Source organism: Coturnix japonica, chromosome 3, assembly GCF_054131305.1.
Source record: "Coturnix japonica strain WE chromosome 3, WE-NBRP24, whole genome shotgun sequence".
Classification (NCBI taxonomy): Eukaryota; Metazoa; Chordata; class Aves; order Galliformes; family Phasianidae; genus Coturnix; species Coturnix japonica.
This window is the reverse complement of record NC_140665.1, coordinates 81,773,921-81,797,555: the sequence shown is the minus strand read 5'-3', so window position 1 is coordinate 81,797,555 and position 23,635 is coordinate 81,773,921. Positions and strand designations below refer to the sequence as shown.

Sequence of the window (23,635 nt, the reverse complement as noted above, 5' to 3'; positions counted from 1 at the left end):
AAGATATCAGAAAGTTTTCACCATTTCTATACATATATTGAAAACTTCTTTGGGAACTCACAGGATTTATGAAATCAGCTATGCAACTCCTTTCATTTTCCTTTTGATGTGTGAATGTGTGCCCTATATTGATATAGCACAGGTGTGATCTTCCTCCTACAAAACTTCCCTCTGATGTACAGATGTTTGAAGTTTGAAAATCTTGTTATTCTACGGTAAAACATCCTAAATTTCAAAGATAAATCAATTGCTCTAGAAAAGAAAGCATTTGTATATTTCAGTGAGTCCTAAGAGAGCTTCTTACTATGTTTTATATAAGCAAAAAACACAACAAAACAAAACCAACCAACCAAACACCTATCAAAACAAACCTTGAAAGTAATACAGTTTTAGCAGAAATTAATAAATCTGCTTTTATTATGCAAAACTTACTGGAGATTGCTTTCAATTGAGAATGAAAACTTTATTCCAGATGTGCAATATTTAAATTCATACTAATTTTAAAATGTTCTATTGAGTTACTGAACAAATGGCTTAATGAACCAGAGATCATGAAATCTCAGAAAATGTTTCCTGCAATTGTGCTGGGAAGCAAAGTTCAACTCTAGATTCCATTGCTTTTTGAAAAAATATACCACATACAGCAAGCCTTCAGTAGAAGATATCAGCACGTTCTTGAGCAAAGCTCATCATTTGTCTAACAACCACAAAGATCAGAAAATCTATAGGGAGAATCATTTTCCTTAATGTCTCCAAATGAATGTTAGCATTTTACCTACAGAAACAAAACCAACTTAAAAATAAATAAATAAATAAAATAAAGGCTTAATGGTTTTAAAGGGCATTTAGTCAGGTCTCAATGAGCAATACTAATGATTGGAAAAATGTAATTAGTTAAAAACAGAGTGGCAGATGTTGACCGCGTTTGAAACAGTAATTAGTAAAAGAAAGTTACCTGTGTACTTTTTCTAACTCAATAGGACAACATAGTAAGATGGGTAACATGAGATACCCTTTTTTAAACTGGGAGTCAATTAGAACTAGGGTTCTAATAACTGCATGGAAGTCACAAAATGCATCTATATTTTTAGTAGAACAAAAAACTTTAGAATACACCAGAATTATTTTTCTGTTCAGTATTCGAATATTGTTCTGTTTTCGCTGTCATTATTAGTTTGGGTTGCTTTTGTACTTTGGTTAGTATACTGAAAACAAAGGATTACTTGAACTAGATACTAATATATTCTTCATTCTTTAGATTTACCTTTAATTTCATCCAGGTGCTGGTTCAGTGCTGTACAATTTTATTTTTTTTTTAAACAAATTCTGGTAATAATCTTTTTTTTCTACCTTGATAAAATGCATCTACAGATGAACTATGCCATTGTCGACCCTAAAAATATATATGTTCTGATATAGAGTCCTTTCTCATACAAGATGGAGACATTCTATGATAAGACCCATATGATCTTTTCCCAAATCAACAAAACCTTCCATTCTCAGGTTATTAATTGAAGTTCAAATGGATTACAAAAATTCAGGTTATATTTTGAAAAAAACCAAAGTTTTCCCTTCCCTCCCCCCCACACACAAAAGAAGGGAAATGTACTGAGTATAGAAAAAAATGATGTCCAGTGTTGGCAACCTTATTTAGTCCTTCTGCAAGTCAATACAATACAATATTATAAGTTTTCTAAGACTCTTCTTCCTAATTGGCCCATATTCTTCCTTCTCTTGATATTTTCGTGATAAAATGTATAAGACTTTTGCATAATGCACTCATGTATGTTCATTAGATTAGTTTTAATGGTAAACTGGTTCCCTTAGTAAATTCCAGAAGCTCATCTCAATCCTGGCCTCAACTAGGATCCCTAGTTACATCAAGATACAGACTCTTCAAACCTGCAGTTTTTGCAGACCAGGTTTTTCCATCCATTCCTTCGGAGCTATCAATGCCACTATGATTAGTTTTACTCATATACTTTCATTAACAGTGTTACTCAGTTTTGGAAATCAACACACATGCAAGTATAATAGACTAGTTATCCTATATAGCCTTGAAAATTGCTTCCCCTCTCTGGCAAGTGAAGCTGTGCCAGTATGACATATGAAGAGACAAATGCTATCACTATGCCATTCACTCCACTATCTGATCACCATTTCAGCAATGCAGACTGTCAGTTGTATAATGAGACTCCAGAAATCAAGAGTTTAAAAAAAAAAAAAAAAAAAAGTTTTAAAATTGGCAGATGGATTCCATTCATTACAATTTTAGCAATATGCACACCATCTATTTATAACACAAAACCCAAATTATTTAGGGCAATAAGCATTGTTACCACCTATTATTTCTTGAAAGAATGGCATTTAAAAAAAGTCAACACATCCACGTACTGAGAATTATAATGCATTAATTTATTTTAAAGATCAAACTGTACTATAGATGGGGTCAACCTGTACAAAAAATACAGGTTTGCTTAAAACATGGTTTTGATACTAAAAGCTATTTTTTCTTCCTCTTACATAGAAAACAATTTGATATCTGAAACCATATTGGTGGGTGATTAGTGTCTTGGAATTAACTGTATCACAAATAAGCTTCTATGTCTTTTGATGTCTGTAAGTTTTCAGGACAGAATTATGGCTGACTTGGTGGAGCTTTTTATGTAAGACCCATAGATGATTGATTATTAGAATAATCAGAATCCCCTCTTACTCTGTCACAAATTAAGAAGAAGAAGATGGACCTTTATTAAGACGACACTGTTGATTAGCTTTAAAACTTCTCCCAAAATTGATGTGAAATATACCTTGCAGTTAGCACGGAACAGCATGTACAGTCATGGTTAAATTTTCACACTGATTTCCCAAAAGTCAATAGAACAAATATTTGCATAAGAAGCTGCTTTCACTGACTTATCTCCATTATTTTTATCTTATTAATCTTGTACAGGAATATTTTACAATGCATCATTTTACTCACATATTCTGCATTTTTTTTTTTTTTTTTCCAATCTACATAAATAATAGTTGTAAAAGTGGACTTTTGAGACAGTAGTGCTATAGGAAAGTGCCCTGGTGTAAAACACTCTGTACTGTAGTCCACCCACAAGGAGCTTTCATTAGTTACCCTCATGTAAAACCTTGGTGCATCAAAAGTGTGAAATTCATTTTATGCATTTACCCCTGGATCTCAGTTACATCAGGCATGGTAACTCAGTTTTATGTAATCACTCATTTTAGTGAGGCATATGAACTCTTCCTGAAATACAGCAAAATCTGTGGCATGCAATAATCTATTATTAGTTACACCACTATGAAACTGCATTTATAACAGAGGAATGTGTTTTTCCTATCTATAGATATAGATATAACATACAGACACTGAAGCACATTTGTGTAACTACTAAAGGTGGGAGGTTGAAAGTGTTTAAATGTAGTGGAACACTCAGACTGAAGCAACTGTAGCACGCAGTCACATCACCTTGGCCTGTAATGCAGCTGTGCTACCTAAATCAAACTTGTCAAGGTCTTGAGGCAGCCCATTGGAGAGGAAAATCTATCTTGCTAGACAATGCAACCTGTGCTGATAAGTAACCATTGAATACACTTGATAGCTGAAAATGTTACATCAGCCAGACCCCAAACACAGAGGATGCCAGAGTGATACATGTGTTTGATTTGTGTATTTAATGCAAGGCATCTGTTTTGTTTATTAACTCTTATCTAGCTTAACAATCAGGTGACAGTAAGAAAATCTGAGCATTTTATGTTGTGATTAGGTGGACACTTCTGGACCATCAAAACACTTGAGTACAAGACTGCCACTTGACTGAAAGACATTGTACCTTACAGAAGCAAATGCTTTGATTACCACTATGCCATTGTGCTGTTATGTGAGAAAGCATTGCTGGAAATAACTCTTTTAAAACTCAAGTTGAACATATTTCCATGTGTTAGTACAGAGAAATGCACAGATAAAACACAGAAAAGGAAAAAAACCCCTGAGATGTGGCAGAGCTTACCTGAGCCCTTCTCAGCAGATCTGCTGCTTAGATGGCCAGAGCCCTGAAACAGTGAGACAGAATAAACTCAATGTAACCATCACATAGCCTACTGCATTCACTTTAACACGTCAGGTTCAAACGACAGAACATATGCTTCATAAACTATCCAAAGAGTTAGCATGCAACTCCAGCTGCAAGAGACTTTGTTCACAAACTACTTTATTCTCATCAAAAAAGTAAACCAATCACATTGACAAAAAGCCACCGTAAACAAAAAGACTGTATTTAAAGGATTATCAGTTTTGGCATCCCTACCATCAAGTCATCTGTTGTTTTTGTTTGCTTGTTTTGTTTTCATCAAAATTTAGGTTATATATTTGTTGTTAGCAAGAGTTGCATTACTATTATTGCTAATTTTAGTTCTGTTTATTACGTTGAGGGTTATATATTGCAGAATAATTTTGTTGTCACTAGTTAATGTTAATTAGATATTTTAATAGCCTATATACCTATTTGTTATCTTTTGGTAGGTTTACTTTTTTAACTATCAGTAACTTAATAACTGAGAATATTTAACATTACTGTTGCATACTCAAAATTACAGAGTTACTATTAGTGTTACCTGTTTAACGTTTAGTCATCCTTTGAGTCCTGCGACATATTTCCTTAATAATCATCAGCCATCAAGTCTGATAGTCTCAAAAGAAATATCAGCCCTCTAACTGCCTTCAAGGGCGATGATATTTAGCACTGAAAATTACAAATAAAGTTTTTGAAGTTGAATACCAACAATTGGGCAGTGACACTGATGATTTGTTTATCAAGACAAATTGATATATACTACAGAAATGCAGTCAACGCACTCTTCCGAGTGAAAACAAATATGTGAATCTATGCAATGCTTACATGTTGAATGGGATATTTAATGTGCGGGGAAACTCAAAGGTTGAAGAACTAGCATTTAGACAGTCTAACAGTGGTAAGTGGTAATCTTACCTCTTTAAACTCCATTACATTCTCACGAGAGACATGCTAATACAAACAAGTCAATCAGAGTTTGTGTTTAGCAAGATCAAGCTTAGAGGATAGTTTAAAATCCATTTATTGTTCTAAAGCATTTTTTTCCATTAACATGTTATACATTAGTGGATACTAACCATGATTCATGTAACAGTTTAGTTTGTTAACTTTTAAATTATTTAACAACCAGAAGTTATTAATACAACTTTTAAAGTCTTACACAAAAAAATCTTAAAACAAGCTTGGGATCATTTTTGTAATTTTTATATAAAAAACATTTTAGGCATCTCTTGAAAAAGAAATAAAGCAGGCATTTAAAGCTAGAAAACAATTCCAAATTTAGTTTGTTACAAAAGGTTTCAGCTTTATTGACAAATTATGGCAAACATATTTGACAAAATTATGGTTTCCTATTTAGAGAAGCTTACACATGGAACTTTATGTGATTGTTTTTTTTTTAACAAATACAGGTTAAAACACTGAACAAATTCAGTTAGCTACATACATACAGTAGCTGCTTGTTTTCAACCCCATTAAAACAGCATTTAAAATTAAATTTACAAACTTAATATCGAACATCTTAATCTAAACTAACATATATTAAAAAAGACAGGTTAAAACATCTTATCTACAACTTGATTATTGTATGGCTCAAATGAAAAGAAGGAAAAAAAAAAAAAGAATCATATTACAGTCTTTCAGCAACCCTAAACAAAAACTCAGCCTTAGCTAGTATGTAGAGAGACTCAAGATCTGTAACAGGTTCATGCTTTTAAAGTTACACACAGCAATGAATACAACCAACAGAACATTATTTTTGAATGGTTTATAGACAATGCTTGCCAAAGGTTTTTTGTTTATGGTTTTTTTTTTTTTTTTTTTAAGTCCGTGTTATAAAATAATACTAATGCCAATGTCACTCCAATGTTATAGGAAATACAAGTAGTACATAGGATAATAATGAGCAATAATCCCTAGGATAGAAAAGAAATTGACTATTACTTGTCTTGTTGCTGTTTATGCGGAGACCACAGGCTATTAATTGTCTTTGAGATGAGGTCACAGATGAGGTGGACCTTCAATATCTACCATAGGGGTGTTCCCTGTAAGCCCCTCGGGCTGACCTTGGAGGAGGTGCCTTTAGGCTGGAACGGGTTGTGGCCCATTCTTCTTGTGCTAAAAACAGAAAAGAAAAGACATGTTGTGTAAATACCTAAAGCTGAAACACCAAAGTGTTGTCAGCACTAATGGCTGTCAAAATTCACAAGAGTTTTGTCTGAAAGCTTTAAAAAAGCAAGATGACAAATGTCATCCATTTCTTTATTCTTCCAAAAACAGAAACAAAAACTAAGCCTATGGAAAATTTAACTTCTACTAACAGCGTTGTAGCTGTCTTAGGATGGAAAAGCTTTTAGCCCTTTACTCTCAGTGGAGAATGAATATAAATTGTGGTGGCAGTAAAGACAGCTCAGGAAAACGTCACTGTACCAGTCTGCCAGCTCAAAATTTGAGTTTCTAGCATATAAGCTGAAGTACCCACGTGAAAGACATTAAACACAACTAGTATGCTGATAAAATGAAGACTGAAATAATAAAAAATAACTAAAATACACTCAATTTTTACTTCCATTTGAGACTGTGAGAAAGAAGAAATTGATGTAAGAAAAATAAGATACAGGACGGAAGCTGCAACATTAAGAAAATTATTTTTTGCACTACACTTTTTACATTTCATTATCATAGTTTAATTTGCAGGAATGAAATGTGCCCCAAAAGAAGTGTGCAAAAATGCAGATTGCATTTTGAGTGTAAGGAGTCAGTATGGCCATTAGAGCATGGATTAGATCCAGCAGCACACGCATATTTGATATTAATGTGATGCAAATATGGTAAATTGTGAACAGGCTTAAATGCAGGCTGGAGAGGACATCTATTATAGTCTTTTATCTTCTTATGCTTCTCTGGGTACAGGTTACTGGCCCACTAACTTCCTACTCACCAATTCTCCTTCACCAGAATCACATTTCTCAAACTCAATAGGTAAATTTGCATCTCTGATCACATCACTTATGTCAAAGAGGGCTTAAAGCTTTGTGGTACAGATTTCTCCCCTATTTGGTTTAGGAGAATCAACTATTAGTAACACACAAGATATTCTTCCAGTGTAAATGACATATCTAACTATCCCCCTATTTTTTAAATTCTACCTTAAAAAAGGAATAAAAATATGGTTGATGCTCAGAAAGAAAATTTATTCCCCTAGGCTATCCGACTTCAAAGTTTGAAAGTTAACAGTGCATATTTTAAAAATTTTGTTTTAATACTTAACAACTTTTAATATTTTCATAATTCTCCCTGAATAACACATGAAATTAATCATACATTTACATACATCATATATTCATTTTCATTTAGCAGGATAAACAATGGTATCCCCCTAAGAAAACAGATTATCTGTTATTTTCTTATATAATTTGAGTATCTCATCTTGCTACAAGACCTACAGCCATAACAAATGTCCCATATTCCAAAGACTCCAGGAATGAGCAGAAGTAACAGAAAAAAGTTTGGCTGAATTGAAGCTTTTAATTAATAAGTCTGTTAGTTTTTAACAGACATACTTTTATTGCTGGTATTATTTTGATTTTTTTTTTTTTTTTTCCTAATCAATCACTGCTGACAATCAGTAAGAAAATAATTAGCTGACTCAGGACTGAATGGTTTAAACAGGTATCAAAAACAGCTTTTGAAAAACAAACAAACAAAAAAAAAACAAAAAGGAAAAAATGCTATGAAAACAGAAAAATGGAATTATGAAACATAAATATACTTAAGATTCTGTATGCTATTCCTTCTCTAGAATATATATTCTCTGTACCTACATTTCTTTATCTCACTATACTGGGGTCTGAAAAGGAAGCATGCGTGGTGGAGAGGGGACATAATACCACCTGCAGAGCTAAGGATGCAAACATACGGAACAAGAAGCACTTCTGCTGTATATTTTTGGCGCATTCCATTTATTTTCTTTTTCTTTGAAATTCTCAGAATATTTTCTTGTTGAATATGGGGAAGAGGTTTATGGTCACACAAAACTAAAGTTTACTGGGGAAAGCTATTGCCTGGAGGGCTAAAGAAGTGGCAGCCAATATGATTTAGTTCCAAATCCTCAGATTTCTCATTCCTACAGGGAATGACTTTCCATACAGTAAATTTAAAAATCCTGCCTCTGCAGTATGTTTCATTACACCCTTTAAAAATGGCATTTTGCTGTAGAAGTGCTGCAGGTTCAATTACCCTTTCCTGAAGTGTCACTGAATTTGCTGAGAAGCCTTGGGGAGAAGTAAGGTTTAGATAAAATACAAGCGGCTTTATTTATATAAATGAAAATGACTGAAGTAGTAAAAATACTAACATTACAACACAAAGACAAAAAAAATCTTTGCTCCCTTAGAGTTTCCTCCCCTACCTTTAAAGTAAAGCACCTTCATATAAAGGAGAAATTTACAGTCTTTCTGCCAATGCTCATATATTAAAAAAAAACAACAACTTAATATTACCCATTGGACAAAGCTGCTTTTCCTTGACTAATAGTGTTCTTAGAGAAAACTGCTACTGTGTCTGTTTGAGTTCTTGATACAGAGTTGGGACAGAAACTCTGATTTGTGATCCAAGTCCCTTATGTTCTTTATGCCAGCAACATGATGACCCAATTTACAACTTTCACAAGGAAAGACAATGGTCACAACTATTGATACCTATTTGGTAACACCATCATCAAAACATGAAAAGAAGGTTTATGTATAATCTCTTATACATAAAAAGAAAAGCATGCAAGGATCAAAGCCATATAGCCATTTACCTCAGCTGTCATACACGTATCTGGACAGTTCTTTATCTTTCAACACAGGAAATCAGAAAGATCCTTCAGCCAGTTTGGTTCATAATGCTTGAAAATGAGCTTCCACTTGTTTTCTTTTATTGCATGCAAGACAGGCTAGCACTAATTCGTGATTCCTAACCATGCTCATCTCCTAGACCATAGTTCTCTGGCTGTTGTCTACATGCAGCTTTAAATACTGGCTGTATTTTCATATACAATGTAAATGAGCACTTAATATGCAGCAAAAACAGAGTGAACAACAAAATTAGTTTCTTGGTAGAATTTCTTTCTTATTTCTTCAGGTGGTAGTTTTGCATTTGCCATTTAGGAAGGAAATAATAGAAAAGTATTCAAGTCTCTTATCAGGAGAATACACTGAACCTAGTCTTGTGGGTGTTAAATATACATATTAAGGACAGAGAATCTGTACAACGGTAATAGCATAATCTTAAATACCACAGCCGATAAAATTAGTTCCATACTTGCCACAGATACCTGGCAATCAGCTGGAAGTATCAATGAGACAGGAAGGGAATATACAGAGCTATTTTATGCATGTTACTGACAAAATCAAGATTCTCTGCCATGGGAAACCATATAGATTGTGCAGGTGACATGAAAAGACTGAACTGCTAATTGTGACTATATTCAGTGTAATACAGTTTTTAAAAACATTGCAACCATGCTGGATCACCTATCTATATGCAACCATACACTTGATCACCTATCCTTCCATTTAGAATTATCACTTAAATTCCTGGCCTCATTTTCTTTTCTCTTCTGACCCATTCTTTTCTTATATTTTATGGGAACACGTTCCTGATTCTGCAGTGGTCAGTTATTTGTATTAATGCTCCTTCCCAGCAGTTAAGTAGTTTTGGAGCCTCCAGAATTACTGCATCATTGCAAAATAGCTTGATGAGAACCCTGCACCTCTACTGCCAAGTTTGCAATAAAAATGCAGAAATAGCATTTGATTTTAATACTTGCCAAGTTTGGTGGACTAGACAGAGATGACAGTTTGATATGCGCAGAAGATGAAGGATATCACTTTTCAGGAATCCATAATATGAAATATTTTTGCTGCCTACTTTTTCAATAGAAAAATAATTTTAAACTATCTTCAGATTATTTTAAGAAAAATGAACTAATCTCGTAGCATGTTTTTGAAGACTGCAGTGAAAAAACAGATAGAATTGTTGGATTTCTTCAGTATGCACTTCTGAATGCTAGTGTTCTCAAAGACTCCTTGAAGAGTGTATAGAGCTGGAATGGTCCAGCCAAAAAGTGAACCCAATTCTCATGGTCTCCTTTGGAGTGTATCTGGTTCTGCTGCTCACTGAAAAATGAGATTACCAGAACATGGGGAATGCAACTGAGGGAAGCAGCAGCCTTGCTAACTCCTAGAAAGTAGTTTCCTCTTAATCATGGCTTCCAAGTTCCCATCAGTGTTGGATGCAGTGATCCCAGAAATCAGCTAGACAGTTTTTGCTATTGTGCAGTTTACTATACTGTGCAAGATAAGACCCAATCTGCAATTTCCTTATAGAAAAAATTTAAATAAAGAGAATGCAGTATCTAGTTATTATTATATGTGTTAAAAAGAATGTAGGCAAAAATACTTTATAAAGTAAGTAACAGCACAGTAGAATAATGACTGTGACTTCTTTTCACCTACGTTTTCATATATTTGTATTTTACACCTTTTGCATGAGATATCATGGATATCATAGATATCATATCACTTATTTGAAAGGTACAAATTTCTACTCAGCAGCATACATTCAGAGGTGATTCTTGCTCCAGCCTCCAGATCTAGGATGTTGATGAAATGCCACAGTCTCCTTTGAGAAAGAGTACACTAGTCAGGAGGGTGAGAGGGTAAATTTGCATAGTGTTTTGTATTACTCTATTATTATAAATGAATCCACTATATGCCCTTTAGAAAAAAAATATGTCTTGAAATCTGGGTATAATATACTAAAAAAATTGAATAAATCAGGAAAGGAGATCCTGGGGAATGAAAATGTACAAACACATGCAATTAAGAAAAAAAGGCTCAAAATATATCATGAATCAGACAACTTGCTGGCAGGAACAGTGAAGCCAGGTCTTTGAAAGTCTGCGTCAAAATAGTAAAAGTAAAGAGAACCTGAATGTATCTGATCTAAATAAAGCGATATGTCAATGAAATGGAAACTGACAGTTTGAATGAAAAGTAGGTAATAGCTGTAGATTGGGAGCAAGAAAGGTAATCAGGAGAATTGCTACTGAGCCTGTGAATTGTCACAACCAAAAGGTGAAGGCACATGTAGAGAGGTCATAATGTTTTAACACTGATTCCTTTTTCTGCTCATTTGCCAGCAATGAAACGCTTTGGAATCTGACCTCTTCATCCCCTTAAGTCATGTCAAGCCTGCTTCCGGTACTTATGCTCTGGAGGGCTCCTCTAATCATCTCTCTTTTCCTGCAGTCACTGCTACCATTAGTGGTCAACCTGCCCCCCAGAAACACAGCAAACATAAATTGAAAAGATGAGTAAAGGTGCACAAATGCATTTTTTTGCCCTCACTCATAGCAAGAGAAGAGCGAAAGCATAAAGACAGGATACTTAAAATGCCAGTTATAAAGAAGCTTGTAAAGTTTCAAAGAAAGATGCATAGAGCAAGCAATGAGAAGTGAAACTGTGACAGAGATGAACTAGAGAGCAGACCTAGAAAGCATGTCAGAGAACAGGGAAAAATGCATTTCATTTCATTAGTAACCAAAACCAAATTCAAGCAGGTAGCTTAATTACAGACATTCAAGGTCTAGTTTGTCCAAGAATTTTTTGTTATTATCAACTTCGTCATCTCTCAGATATTTTCTTTTTCATTAAGAATGTAATGCTGTGCACTTCATTTTCAGGAACTGAAAGTATAAATTATGGGTGTCATGATGGAAACATGAGAGCATATAGCTAAAGAATCTGGGTGTGCAAGGCATGAGGATTACGTTAGGTATGATGATAAATGTCATCATAGTCAATTAATTTTTTGGTGACCACTTTTACAGGAAGCATGAAGTCATGGACACAATCCTTTAAATTGCACTGTGCTTTCAGTTGGCTGCATACTCCCCATGAATCAAGATTTCAGACTCATAAGTAGGAAACATCACAGGTAATCAGCACCTTTGGTTTATGATTGAAATATTCTAGCACTGCTTTTTACAAGTCAAGTGGACTCTTAGTTCCTGTGTTGAGTTATACAAGTAGTTTCATCATCTATTATGACATCATTGATACATTAGCTGAAACTCTTTGCAGATTGTTGTATGCCAATTTGCTATTAGGTACTCAGATCATTTGATCACAGTTAAACTTCAGACTAAAGTAGGTTATATTTTCTTTACTGTATTGTCAGAGTAAAAAAAGATCATGGTAGTTTTAAGTTGTGAAATTCCTTTGATTCTGAGGCCATTGAATGATTTAATTACAACAGATAGAAATACACCTGAAGTTGTTCCAATCTTACTGTTCTACCTGTGCAGTGTTGATAGAGCACATTAAAATTCACAGCAATCCACCTACTGCAAAATTCTGCCCTGAACAATCACAGTCATCATATGCTTTTATGACTGCTAGCTAAAGACTCCAATAAGGCACATATTTAGAGAACTCCTCTTCAGTCAGTATTCTGTACCCTTATCGTGGAATTTGACATCACTGAATAAAACTCTTAACAAATGCAAAGAAAGGAATAATGCAAGTAATTAAGAACATACATGTTTTAAAATTAAAAATAATACATTAACAGCATCTGATTTGCTTACAAATAAGTTATTTCCTGAAAACTTCAACATTTATATCATTTCTTATTTCCTGTAATTACAAAGACCTAATCTGATTATTACCCACACTTTCAAGGCACAATTTTATTAATCTGCGATCAATTATTTTATCTCTATCCCTCCACCTGTCCAAAAAAGAGCTATTTTTCTTAGACAGTTAAGATGTATACAACAATCACGACAGCGCTTTATTGTGATTTTCCATATAGCCTTAAATGTAACTAGAAACACAGTCATTGCTTTTAATTCAAAACAAATTTTCCCCCCCCCATAAAATGAAATTTTCTTATTATCTCTACAAGGTCACTATACACCATACATTTGGGAAAAGAATACTACAAAAGAGATGGAGTGTACGTGAAATTCAGGAATCACAATTTCTAGCTCTTCTCCTTATTTGCTGAGTGACCTTGGATAACTTTTTGTATCATATATATATTTTGTATAGTTTCCTCACTGTTAAAATGAGACAAGAATATCTACCTCCCTGGGGTCTTCTGAGACGTAATTAATAGCCTGAATGGTAAGAGGAAAGTACTTTAGATGTACTTAGCAGAACATCCAATGGAAATGAGACAGTTATCCTTGAAACGAGACCACTAGAAACACAAAGTAAGTTCTTTAATAACTTCTTTGGATAATTCAAGTTGTACTGACTTTCTACTAAACCTCAAAACTTTCTCCTCCTTGAAAGGATGGCTGGAGGCAGAGTGCTAAGCAATATTTGCAAACTTTGCTCTACTGAGAGTGATGCTTACTACTATTGACAAGGCAGTATTTAATCCTGTGTATCCATTCAGAAAAGACAGTGTGTCTACTCTTGTAGCCTGACTGGACAAGTATATTCTATTTTAGAAAAAACTAACAAGATCAGGCTTTGATTATTATTATTATTATTTTAAATGGCAGCGTATACAAACATGGTTACTCATATTATTTTAATCTTCTACCTATGTGAAAAGACTGCAACATACACAGGACTTTCAAAACTTGCTGCCCATGCATTTACAGTTTCAAGCAAAGAATAACTGGAGCTGCTAGCTTTCAAATAAGAAAACTCTTCCTTCACTATTCGAAATCATAAAACGGCTTAGGTTGGAAGTGACCTCAAGGATCATTGAATTCCAACCCTCTTTGTTTAAAACATAAGTTCAAAATCATTATGTTTACTTACATAAATATCACTTGTTCTACTATACATAGACACTAGTTTACAGATGTATTATTTATGGCTCAAAAACTTGAAATGCTAGGAAACTCTGGTTTAACTCTCTATTTTGCAAACTTAAACATTTCAAAGAGCTGCTCTTGCTGTGCTTGACTCTACCATTCTGTCAGAGAGGCTAGCAAATTATATCACATAGGTCCTCCAAATTTAACACGTGCTGTGATCTGTCCTGGCTTAAACTGGTAATGAAGAATCCATGTGACTGCACTGGAGTAGATGAAATGACTACTGTACTATAAGCAACATCAGCATAATGAGCAGCAGTGTTCAGAGGATGATTTCTTACAGGGCTTCATACACTTTCGCATTGAACATCTGTTTTGCAAAGAACCACACTGAAGTACACAAGTAATTGTTCTGGGAAATGCAGTGTAGGGAGGAGACATTATAGTTTCTCTAAGTATAAGTATGACGCTACGAAGAGCATTCAATTTTCCTCCTATTTTCAGTAGTAATTAATATTTAATTACACTACGGTGATTGAGCATGAAGTGTGTGGTGATATCCCAGGATTACATAGATGATAATCACTGTGGGAACACCAGTATAACACAATTTTCTGTGTAGGTTCTCCAGATCGACAGCTTCCATGGTGAGAGTAAAATTATTGCACAGAATACTACTTCTAGTCGTTTTACATGATTTACTCATTCCGACATATAGAATTTATTCTTAATTCAGGAATAATAAGGCAACAGGTTTCTACAAATTAGGAGCAGTCCTTTCTTGTGCTAGATGCATTTTTTTTTTTGTTTGCAGTACAGCAGCAAAATTATTGAAGTACTAAATTTTTAGCGTATACAGCCAGTTAAGAGAATGTGACAGATTTAAATACAGAACATTCTAAAGAATTATAACTTAATTTAAACAGTGATTTGACAAGACAGAATTAACTTCAGTATCATCCCCACAATAGCCATCACTGCTGAATTTAAAATGTGCTTGTCTTATTGCAGACTTTCAAAATCCCATTCTTATGAAAATAATACATCTCATTTGAGGGAACAGATACTACTGAGGACACAGCTAAGGTTATTCCTCCAGTAAGAGATTTGATAGAAACTTGCAGGAAATTGAGGAAATGTTTTTGACAGTTCCTTCTGTCCCACTGAGGTACACAGGACCCTTGATACCCTGGTTAGTACAGGAATGACTGAAACAGAAAATCGCCATGAGAGAAACATAAAAGTCAGGTCCAATAAAGAAGAGAGCAAGCAGCCTTGTTTTAAAACTTATACATGTATAGCTACTCAAGGCTGAGGCATTTCAAGATCCAGACAGAAAATAAGTTTTCTTTGGTAAGTTATCAACGATAGTACATATCAGATACCCAACACAAATGCTGAAATTATATAAGGCAAATAACCTGCCAAAATTAGCAAAGCTTTATCAATTAGTGTTAACAAAGACCTTGCTTGTAATCACAAGCTACATGAAGTCAAACACCCTCATGAGAAGAATCAAATGTATGCTTCTTAAACTTAGGTATCAGTTTCTACCTTATAAAAGCTCTTGTTTTCCAGAGTTTGAAGGCTTAAACATGCTTATGGGGGGTGGGGGAGAAAAACCAACCAACCAACAAACAAAAAAACAAAAAAAGCCAACAACAAACAAAAAAAGGAAAGCCTTACCATGCTATTGAATATTAGTACTGTTGGTCCTAGGAAGGAGTACAACTACTCCTAACAGCTACTTTTTCTAATACTAGGCAAAGTATCACTGTGGAAGACAAATAATCACGCATAGGAAAAAAAAAGTTGCCTCACACAACTGGTGATGGAGGTCTTCAGCTTGTGGAATACACCTCCCCAGAAAGTAACAGCCATCAAGGACACAATCTCCTTTTGGAGGACTGGCCCTCAAATGAACTTAGGGAGGGATGGACCCTGGGTCCAAGTGGGTAGAATTGCTTGCACCTGTTCTTCCTGGGTCAGCTACTCTCCTCAGCAAGTGCTCAATCATCAGTTCTGGCTGTGAAATAACAGCTCCCCTACAAGGAACAATGAACTACAATATCAATGTCATTATCAGAAAGCAGGACAGAACTTGGACATCACAACTGAATAAATTTCTTATTTTCTCCTGCGTGGTTTTCTGGTAAGAAGTGGTTTTCCAAAATTCACAAAATCCTTTTTCAGCATACACTGCAGAGCATCTTAATCTCCTTTTTTTGTTTGTCTGTTTTTTGTTACTGCCACAAAGTAAAAAATTTAGTATACATTTCTTACAAGAATTATAGTTGAGTTTCTCTGTGAAATGAGAATGCTTGATTTTGTAACTGAGTATTATACTTTATGACTCAAATAGTAACATCCCTTCAACTAACCTATTTTTCTATCAGAATTCCTGAAGTTTGAACTCTGCATACTCTCTTCCCAAAATTTTATAACTACATAAATGAATTACTAGGTAATATGCTCTTCAGAAATAAGAAACTCACAATATTAACATGTAAGATCATAAAAAATTAGTGCAACATCAATGTACTTCTAAAATTATTATCCCTATGTAACCCTATGAAGAATTTGTTAATAAAGTACTGTTTGTGCAGAGCACTACTTAGTAAACTAATTGACATTGCAACTGCTAAGCTCTCATTGAATGACTGGCAGAGAATTATTTGTGAAATAGTCAGTTAAATCATTGTAGCAGCATTATAAAACTTAAATGGTTGGTGTATTACATTAAAAGGAATTACACTGAACAGTTACATTCTCCAATTTTAATTAAAGATGGAATTATCCTACAACTGAATACCAGTTGTTTCTAAGTGAGTACTTAATGCTAAATTGGGATACAATATACACTACAAAATGTAATTAGAGAAAATGAACACTTTCTTTAAAAAAAGAGAAAAAAAAAAAGAATAAATGACAGTGAATAAAATGATCAAAATAGATTTTTTTCTCCAATTCCTTTGCTGTATCCAGAGTACTTTTGTCACCTATCATTAAATGAATCCAAATGTAAGGGTTATCCTAATATTGATGAATCCAGTGAGACATTTAACCATCCTGAAAATTGTAAAGGATACAAAATCATTTTCATGAAATGAACAGTTTCTGAAATGCAAAAATATCTCATTTTACTTTTGGTCAATGGAATATTCTTCAATTCAAGGTCAAAATGATCAAATAACCCTTCTGTTCTACTTATTTATTCATTCATTTATTTATTCGGGATACATCTAATTTGCACTTAAACATACTGAAAAATCATAATGTTTTGGGTGGGGCTTTTTCATTCTTTTTTCTTTATCAGGCATCAGAATGAATTGTGAGAAAGGAATCCTGAGTGGGGGTAAAAATAAATGAAAGACATTGTGAAGGGGGTTTCTTTACAATACAAGAAATGTATTTGGAGGTATGATCAGAAGTCACTTTGAGTCAGTTTTAAAACCACCAAGAGGAAGTAAATTTTCAGGCACAGTAATTACAGTGTAGAACATAGCCCAGTGAATTTCTGTGGATGCAAATATACAGTAAAAAACCCCAAACAATTAAACTAAGAAGTAGGAGTGAATGAATCTATAAAATACAGTGACGTGACAAATCTTGGGCCCAGGGAGTGCCTCGCATTGCAAGAAGTAGGGAAGGTTTGGAAGGCACAGGCAGCAGTACCACTTCACTGCTGTCCCCTTCTTCCTTTTCATTTTTTGGGGGGTCATTTTTAAGGAAAAGCACTTGGGACTGATGGATTTTTGAGCTTGCAGAATTTCATTTTTAATATTTGTAGATTTTTATTTTATTTTTTTTTAAACCTATGCCTTTTTGCCTGGACTAATTTTTACGATTCACAAACATTCCTGAAGTTATTTTTTGATGAAGAGAGTAACTACTAAAATAATGTCTCCTCACTCCATGGCAGCACATGCAGTCAGCAGCTTTGCAATGTTTTGCAGTATAGGAACAGAAATGTGAGTGGAGTCCACTTATCCCTTCACTCTTTGTACAGGAGACAAAATACAAATTAACCTTCTTAAGTCTTTCCTAAGGCCTTTGGCAGATGGTGCTCTTCTAGTATAAGTGTGCTGGTTAAAGATGTTACAGACTTCAGCCCTCTCAACCTCTTCCTAAGGTTCTTTTGCTGCTCTTTTGGTGGGAGCAGCAGGGGGGTATGTATCCCTCAGATACTGAGGTTTGTGACCTTGCAGAAGAACATAAATCTCTGCCATTTTCAGCTAATACGCAAGGCACTACATGTACCAGGTTGTGACCTACAGCATCTGACAATGGGCAAACTCTTCCTTTCTTCCCCCCTCAATCTGGCAGTGTCACCCTTTGGGAGCAGAGGTAGGAGCATCTCCAGCCATCTGTAGCAGAAACTACAAGAGCTCTTCTACCACAGCCCCAGCCTTAGGAAGAAGCAAAGCAGAAACTAAATCTGAAAAACAACACCTTGAAGTGCTCTGGTAAGTTCAAGGCAGAAACGGCATTCAGAGGAAACAACCATGAGGCAGAACAAATGTAGTTAATATACCTTAAAGATATTTGATGTGCCTTGCTAACACATTCATACTGCCTCCTTTACCTTTCTAAAGTGGGCTAACAAGCAGCACAACACTTCTATCAGGAATGCTGATTTCTCTAAAAAACAGGGAAAATGAGAAAGAAATGAGAACGAAAAAAGGCTTTTCCTTTGGATTATTTCTGTCCAGTGATTTAAATATGTTTTTTTGGACATGGGCATGGTGCTACATATGGACAGCAAGGATTCTCATTTACCAAGTTTTAGTTACATGTTTTATGCTGATCTATCCATAAGATGATACATTAAATTTATGTTGTCACTAGGTGTGACATTTGTTGTCACTAGGTGACTAGGTTGTCACTCATTATGTTGTCACCTCAAATGACAACAGTGCCAGAAGTGAAAACACAAAATTATGAATTTATAAGAAGAACAGTGAATACAAGCTTTATTTCATAAACTTATCTAATTTCACACGTTCTGTTCTAAAACATAACCGTCATTATGAAGTTAAAACAACACTGGCACCTTAGTTTAGACTCCTGAATTTAAATAAATGTCTGCAAATATCAAGACCTTCATCAAGATAAGTATCACCAATGGTTACTGAGTGTAATTAGAGGTGAAGTTACGTTATGTTTCTGAAAATTGTACAGTAGCTAGAACAACTGGCCTTTTAGCTTTTAAACTACTGTATGAGGACATTTGTCACCACTATCATAAAGCCTGTAAGGCCTAGAGCCCCCACAATATTTTGTGCACATATACCAGATTTATGTTCCTAAGCGTGAAACAGTGATCTTCAAAATTCTCTAGTTGTAACTGCATAATTGGAACCCACTGAAAATTTGTAGGAAGTATATAACTCTGTAATAGAATATTCTCAGTTGATCCATTGCTGCTGCAGGGAATGATTTTGAATCCTTCTGAGACTGGGTCGCAAGTATATAAAATCACAGTAAAGACTTCAAGTATTTAACTGCATGAGAAAATCTCTGCTATGTATTTTTATTCAGAGAATGTGCCTATTTCAGGAAGAATAGTGGGATTTTACTCAACTACCTCAGAAATGTCTTTGCTATTGTCCTGGGAGATTTCCTGGTTGGATTTGGAGGGGATCTAATTCTCAGGAACCACTATATCAGAAAGTGAACAAGGAGTTCAAGGCAATTAAGTCAAGGTGTGAATTCTACAGTGGGAAATAGTATGTGAGCACTTCTCTTGCCTATCCTCAGATAACTTATGCTCTTTCATTTTTGTTACTTATACTCAGAAAGCTGAACTTTGAGACTGACATGACTTGCAGATGAGCTCTGCTCTGATACTCAAGTGTGATATTTTCATCTTTGCACGGACATCCCATAAGTTCATAAATATGAACAACTTCTGAGAAAACCGATAATGCAGACAATTGGACCTTGCCAACTTTTTAAAAGATGCTCAGAGGAGACCATGAAAAAACAGGAACAACAACAAGAACAATAACAAAGCCCAACAAAACCAACAGCTAAGATTCCCCAGGAACCAAGATAGAAAGAAAAGTTACAGGAGACAGCTTGTACAGGAGTACCACAGTGCTTTATAACACTTAACAAAATACAGACAGATCTGTATGACCCTTAATGGCAGATGTGTTTGTATCATAAGAATGGTATTTAGAGAATCTACTTCATGAAAAGAATAAAAGAAAACATTTTTGGCTTGAGAACAAGACCAAGAATAAGGTTTACAGGATTGAGAATTGTCCTCTCTAAAGTTAAGTTGGAATCAGAGGATGCACAGGAGAAAGAAAAGAACTGACAACCTTTAAATTTTTTATGATAGGACAGGATAAAGGTGAAAGGGCAAGAAGTGTCAAGGAAACATCTAAGTGATATCAACAAGAAAACAGGCTCTAAGTTTGTGCACCAACTATGTGTGTTTTTTCTCAGAGTTTTGGGGAATTCTGAACTACAGAGGTGTGACTGAATGAATTGTGAAGAAGGGATATAGTCTGGTGGAAGATAAAACAAAGTCTGAAAATGAATGCTTATTTGTTGAGTGGGAGGCAGTGAAAAGAAACAGGTACAGAGAGAACATCAACATTTGTTCATAGAGAACAAGCAGCAGAGAGAACCTTCAGAATTCAGAAAATGAGAAAGTATAAATTCTATAGCTGCATATATTTTCAATTACCTCTTCAGATAAAGAGTTGAAACTTTGCATTGCAGAAAGTCCACATACAGATTTCCACAGCATGGAGTTAACAAATTTATTAATCTGTTAAAGTGATGCAACAGAAGCACAAACACTCGCATGTAAATCTGTTTCTGATTTCATAAAGTAGAAAAACTGCAATTTGGAATATTAGTCTGCTGTTACATTTATGGTAGGTTATTGGCAAAATTATTCCAGAATATTGTAGTTGAATGCCAGCTGAGAATGTAGTTAACGCAAAACTGTACATCCACAGTTATCAACTATATAATTTGAAACAAATCTAGCAAAGCAAACCCGGATATTATGAGTTTGTTTCAGCTGCATAATGAAAAAAAAAAAAAAAAAAAAAAAAAGCTTCATGCAGAGCATAAATTTAGTCATGATCATACTTCTTGAACACTTTGTAAGCCTCAGCTAATTAGTCCTCTCCAAACACCTGCTGGGAAAACAAGTGATATTCTTCTAGTTTTACAAATGAGGGATTGGAGGAAGAATGACATTACTTTAAATGGCTTGCCCAAATGTACAGAGAATTAGTATGAAGGAGCCTAGTTAAAAATTTAACAGTGGGTAATTCCTACTGTTGAGCTCAAATTGAGCTTTTCTGCACTGCCCAAAACCTTAGCAATGCATCTGGGAGGGGGGATGTAGAGGGAAGCCAGGAAAGGCTGGAAAGGTCTTTCACTGTAGGCATTAAATAACTATATATAAATTGCTATTAAAACAAAGTTTAACTGAAGCATAAACGTATGCATGGGTAAGTTATTATTATTACTTTCTTAGCACTGGAAATGTGCTTGACTGCACACTGTGTTATGCAAATCTATGACAAATACTGGTTATACAAAAAAGAAGTTATTTCTGATTATGCGATGCAATCATTTTGACAGTATCTCAGGAGTGTCTCATGATTGCTGTACAAATAGAAAGGAAACTGCAACTTTATATTAAGGTGAAATTTGTTCCACAGCTGCATAAATAATATTATTTTTTCAAGCAGCAAACCTTATATAACTCCTTAATGTAATGTCTACTTGCAGCGCCATTTCCTGCATCTCTTGTTTTCATAATGCTCTGGAAGCTACCATGTAAACTTCCAGTACTTTATTAGTAACGGTAAATCAAGCATGATAGCTATGTTGAATGCTCCAGGGTCAGTTTCTAAGATGACAACAGTAAGCAGTGCTCTCTTATTTCAGTGAAAATGTCACACAATACACTGTGTCATCTGATGGTAAAAGGTGCTGAAAATAATTTGATTAAAAAAGGTGGAATAGATTATTATTAGTCATCAAAACACACCATTAACATAAGAAAACGGATCTAGGAAACGAGCTGTTCACATTGGAGTGATACTATCTTTTTGTGTCATGCCTTCTGTCCCTTTGGAAAAGGCTTATGGCAGCTCAAACAGACTTAGTGTGTAGAGGTGTGAAGAGCACAATGCTCCCTCTGTCACTGCTGCCTCGTGCAGCCCAAGGATATGACCCTGCCTCTTGGTGCAGGGAGGGCTCATTGGGGTACGGAACCCTCTTCTTTCTCTTTGACAATGTTTATATTTCAAAATCTTTCAAAAAATTGCTCGTTGAAGTGAAGCGTGTGACAGTAATAGGTATACAGGATTATTCATACACCAAGCAGACGAAAGCCGAACACTGTGAAATATATTCAGGCACTGAGCAGAAACTTCACTGTTGCTGTTTAAGCTGATCTATGACTGCGATTAATTTGCTTTGTAATTTTGATCAAAATGAATCTGTCCAATTTTCTGGTCCTTCTTCAGTAAGTCAAAGCTCACTTCAATGTTACACAAATCCATTTAGATTTGGCCTTTGTAGAAGCAGAGAGAGAAAGAAAACTAGGTGGAAGAAATTTCTGAGTTGCCAGTGACAGATTCTTCTTTGGATTTCACACTTTTGCTAAAAACAGAAGAGACCTTACCGTAGCTGTCATATGCCTCTTCACTTGTTCCGTGACCGTAGTCATAATATTCAGGCACACTGTAACAGACACAGATAGTCATGTTACTATTGTCATGGGTAACCAAACCAAAATGGAGTGTAAAAAATGAACGTTATTTTAATACCTGATAGCACAACCCTGTAAGTTTCAGGAATAACAACAGTTTTAAAAAGTGTAAAGAGAAAGGTATTAGTGACAGTAATGGCTATAACAGATGACAACACATTTCTTATCTGTTAAGCAGAAAAGATAATTGTCCCTAAATACGTAAATCTAGGAGACATGACAAAGTGTCAGAAATTCTATTTGCAAAAATAAAGTCTGAAAAATGTCTATTCACTTTATTATTTGCAACTGGTAAACTGCCAGAAAAGATGTAAATCTCATTTATCTGCAATTCCAAACATATATGCAATATCAAATTCAGCATAGTTTTTTTGTTTGTTTGTTTTTATTTTTGTTTTTTTGTCTTCTCCCAAAACGGACTAAATTGTGTTATATGGAACCTGTAAACTACTTATCTTTACTGAGAGCACTAACAGGTTTTCAGTTTTTCTCATGAAGAAGAAAGTGTATTTCTGCGGGTTGGCAAGAAAAGCCTGATTATCCACAGCCCTCATCCTTATGCACTCACTGACACACATGCAAAGTTTTACTCAGTACTAATAAAAAACATATTGAGAGGTTTAAGGAATAGAAAATCAGACTCAAAGATTCATAAAAACTTTCTGACAGCTTTTTGTTAATTAAAAATGTTCAAGCATGGTTATATTAGCATGTTAGCAAAAGATCTTGTACCATAGTTACACCATGATGATAAGTAACCCAAGCTAATACCTGAAGTGGGCACCTGGAAAATTTGATTTCTAAGACATACTGAAATGGGAATGGGATTAATCACGCTTATAATAGCTTGACTGTTATTACAATTTATTCTTTGCATTCAGTATTTGGTACCTGCCACCAAATTCATGACCAGAAGACAGCTATTATCAGACCTTGAAAGGAATCAGTTCCTGACCAGAAAACCTGCAG

General features: G+C 34.8%; 1 protein-coding gene across 6 annotated transcripts in view; it reads right to left on the bottom strand.

Annotated features, from left to right (window-relative positions):
* KHDRBS2 (KH RNA binding domain containing, signal transduction associated 2) overlaps positions 1-23,635 on the bottom strand; it is a 317,464-nt gene that overhangs the window by 27,596 nt on the left and 266,233 nt on the right. For 3 of the 6 annotated variants that reach the window (XR_014944887.1, XR_001554389.3, XR_001554394.3), the window contains exons 8-10: positions 22,580-22,638; positions 6,030-6,203; positions 4,026-4,068 (exon numbers count right to left, since the gene is read on the bottom strand). Coding sequence is in view for 2 of the 6 variants with exons in the window: in XM_015859163.3 (XP_015714649.2) it covers positions 6,106-6,203; positions 22,580-22,638 (157 nt within the window). In the remaining 4 variants the exon portion in view is untranslated. Of the gene's footprint in view, positions 1-4,025; positions 4,069-4,629; positions 4,758-5,091; positions 6,204-22,579; positions 22,639-23,635 lie in introns of those variants that run through there. The other 3 variants (XM_015859163.3, XM_085543841.1, XR_004306588.2) reach the window with 2 other exon arrangements.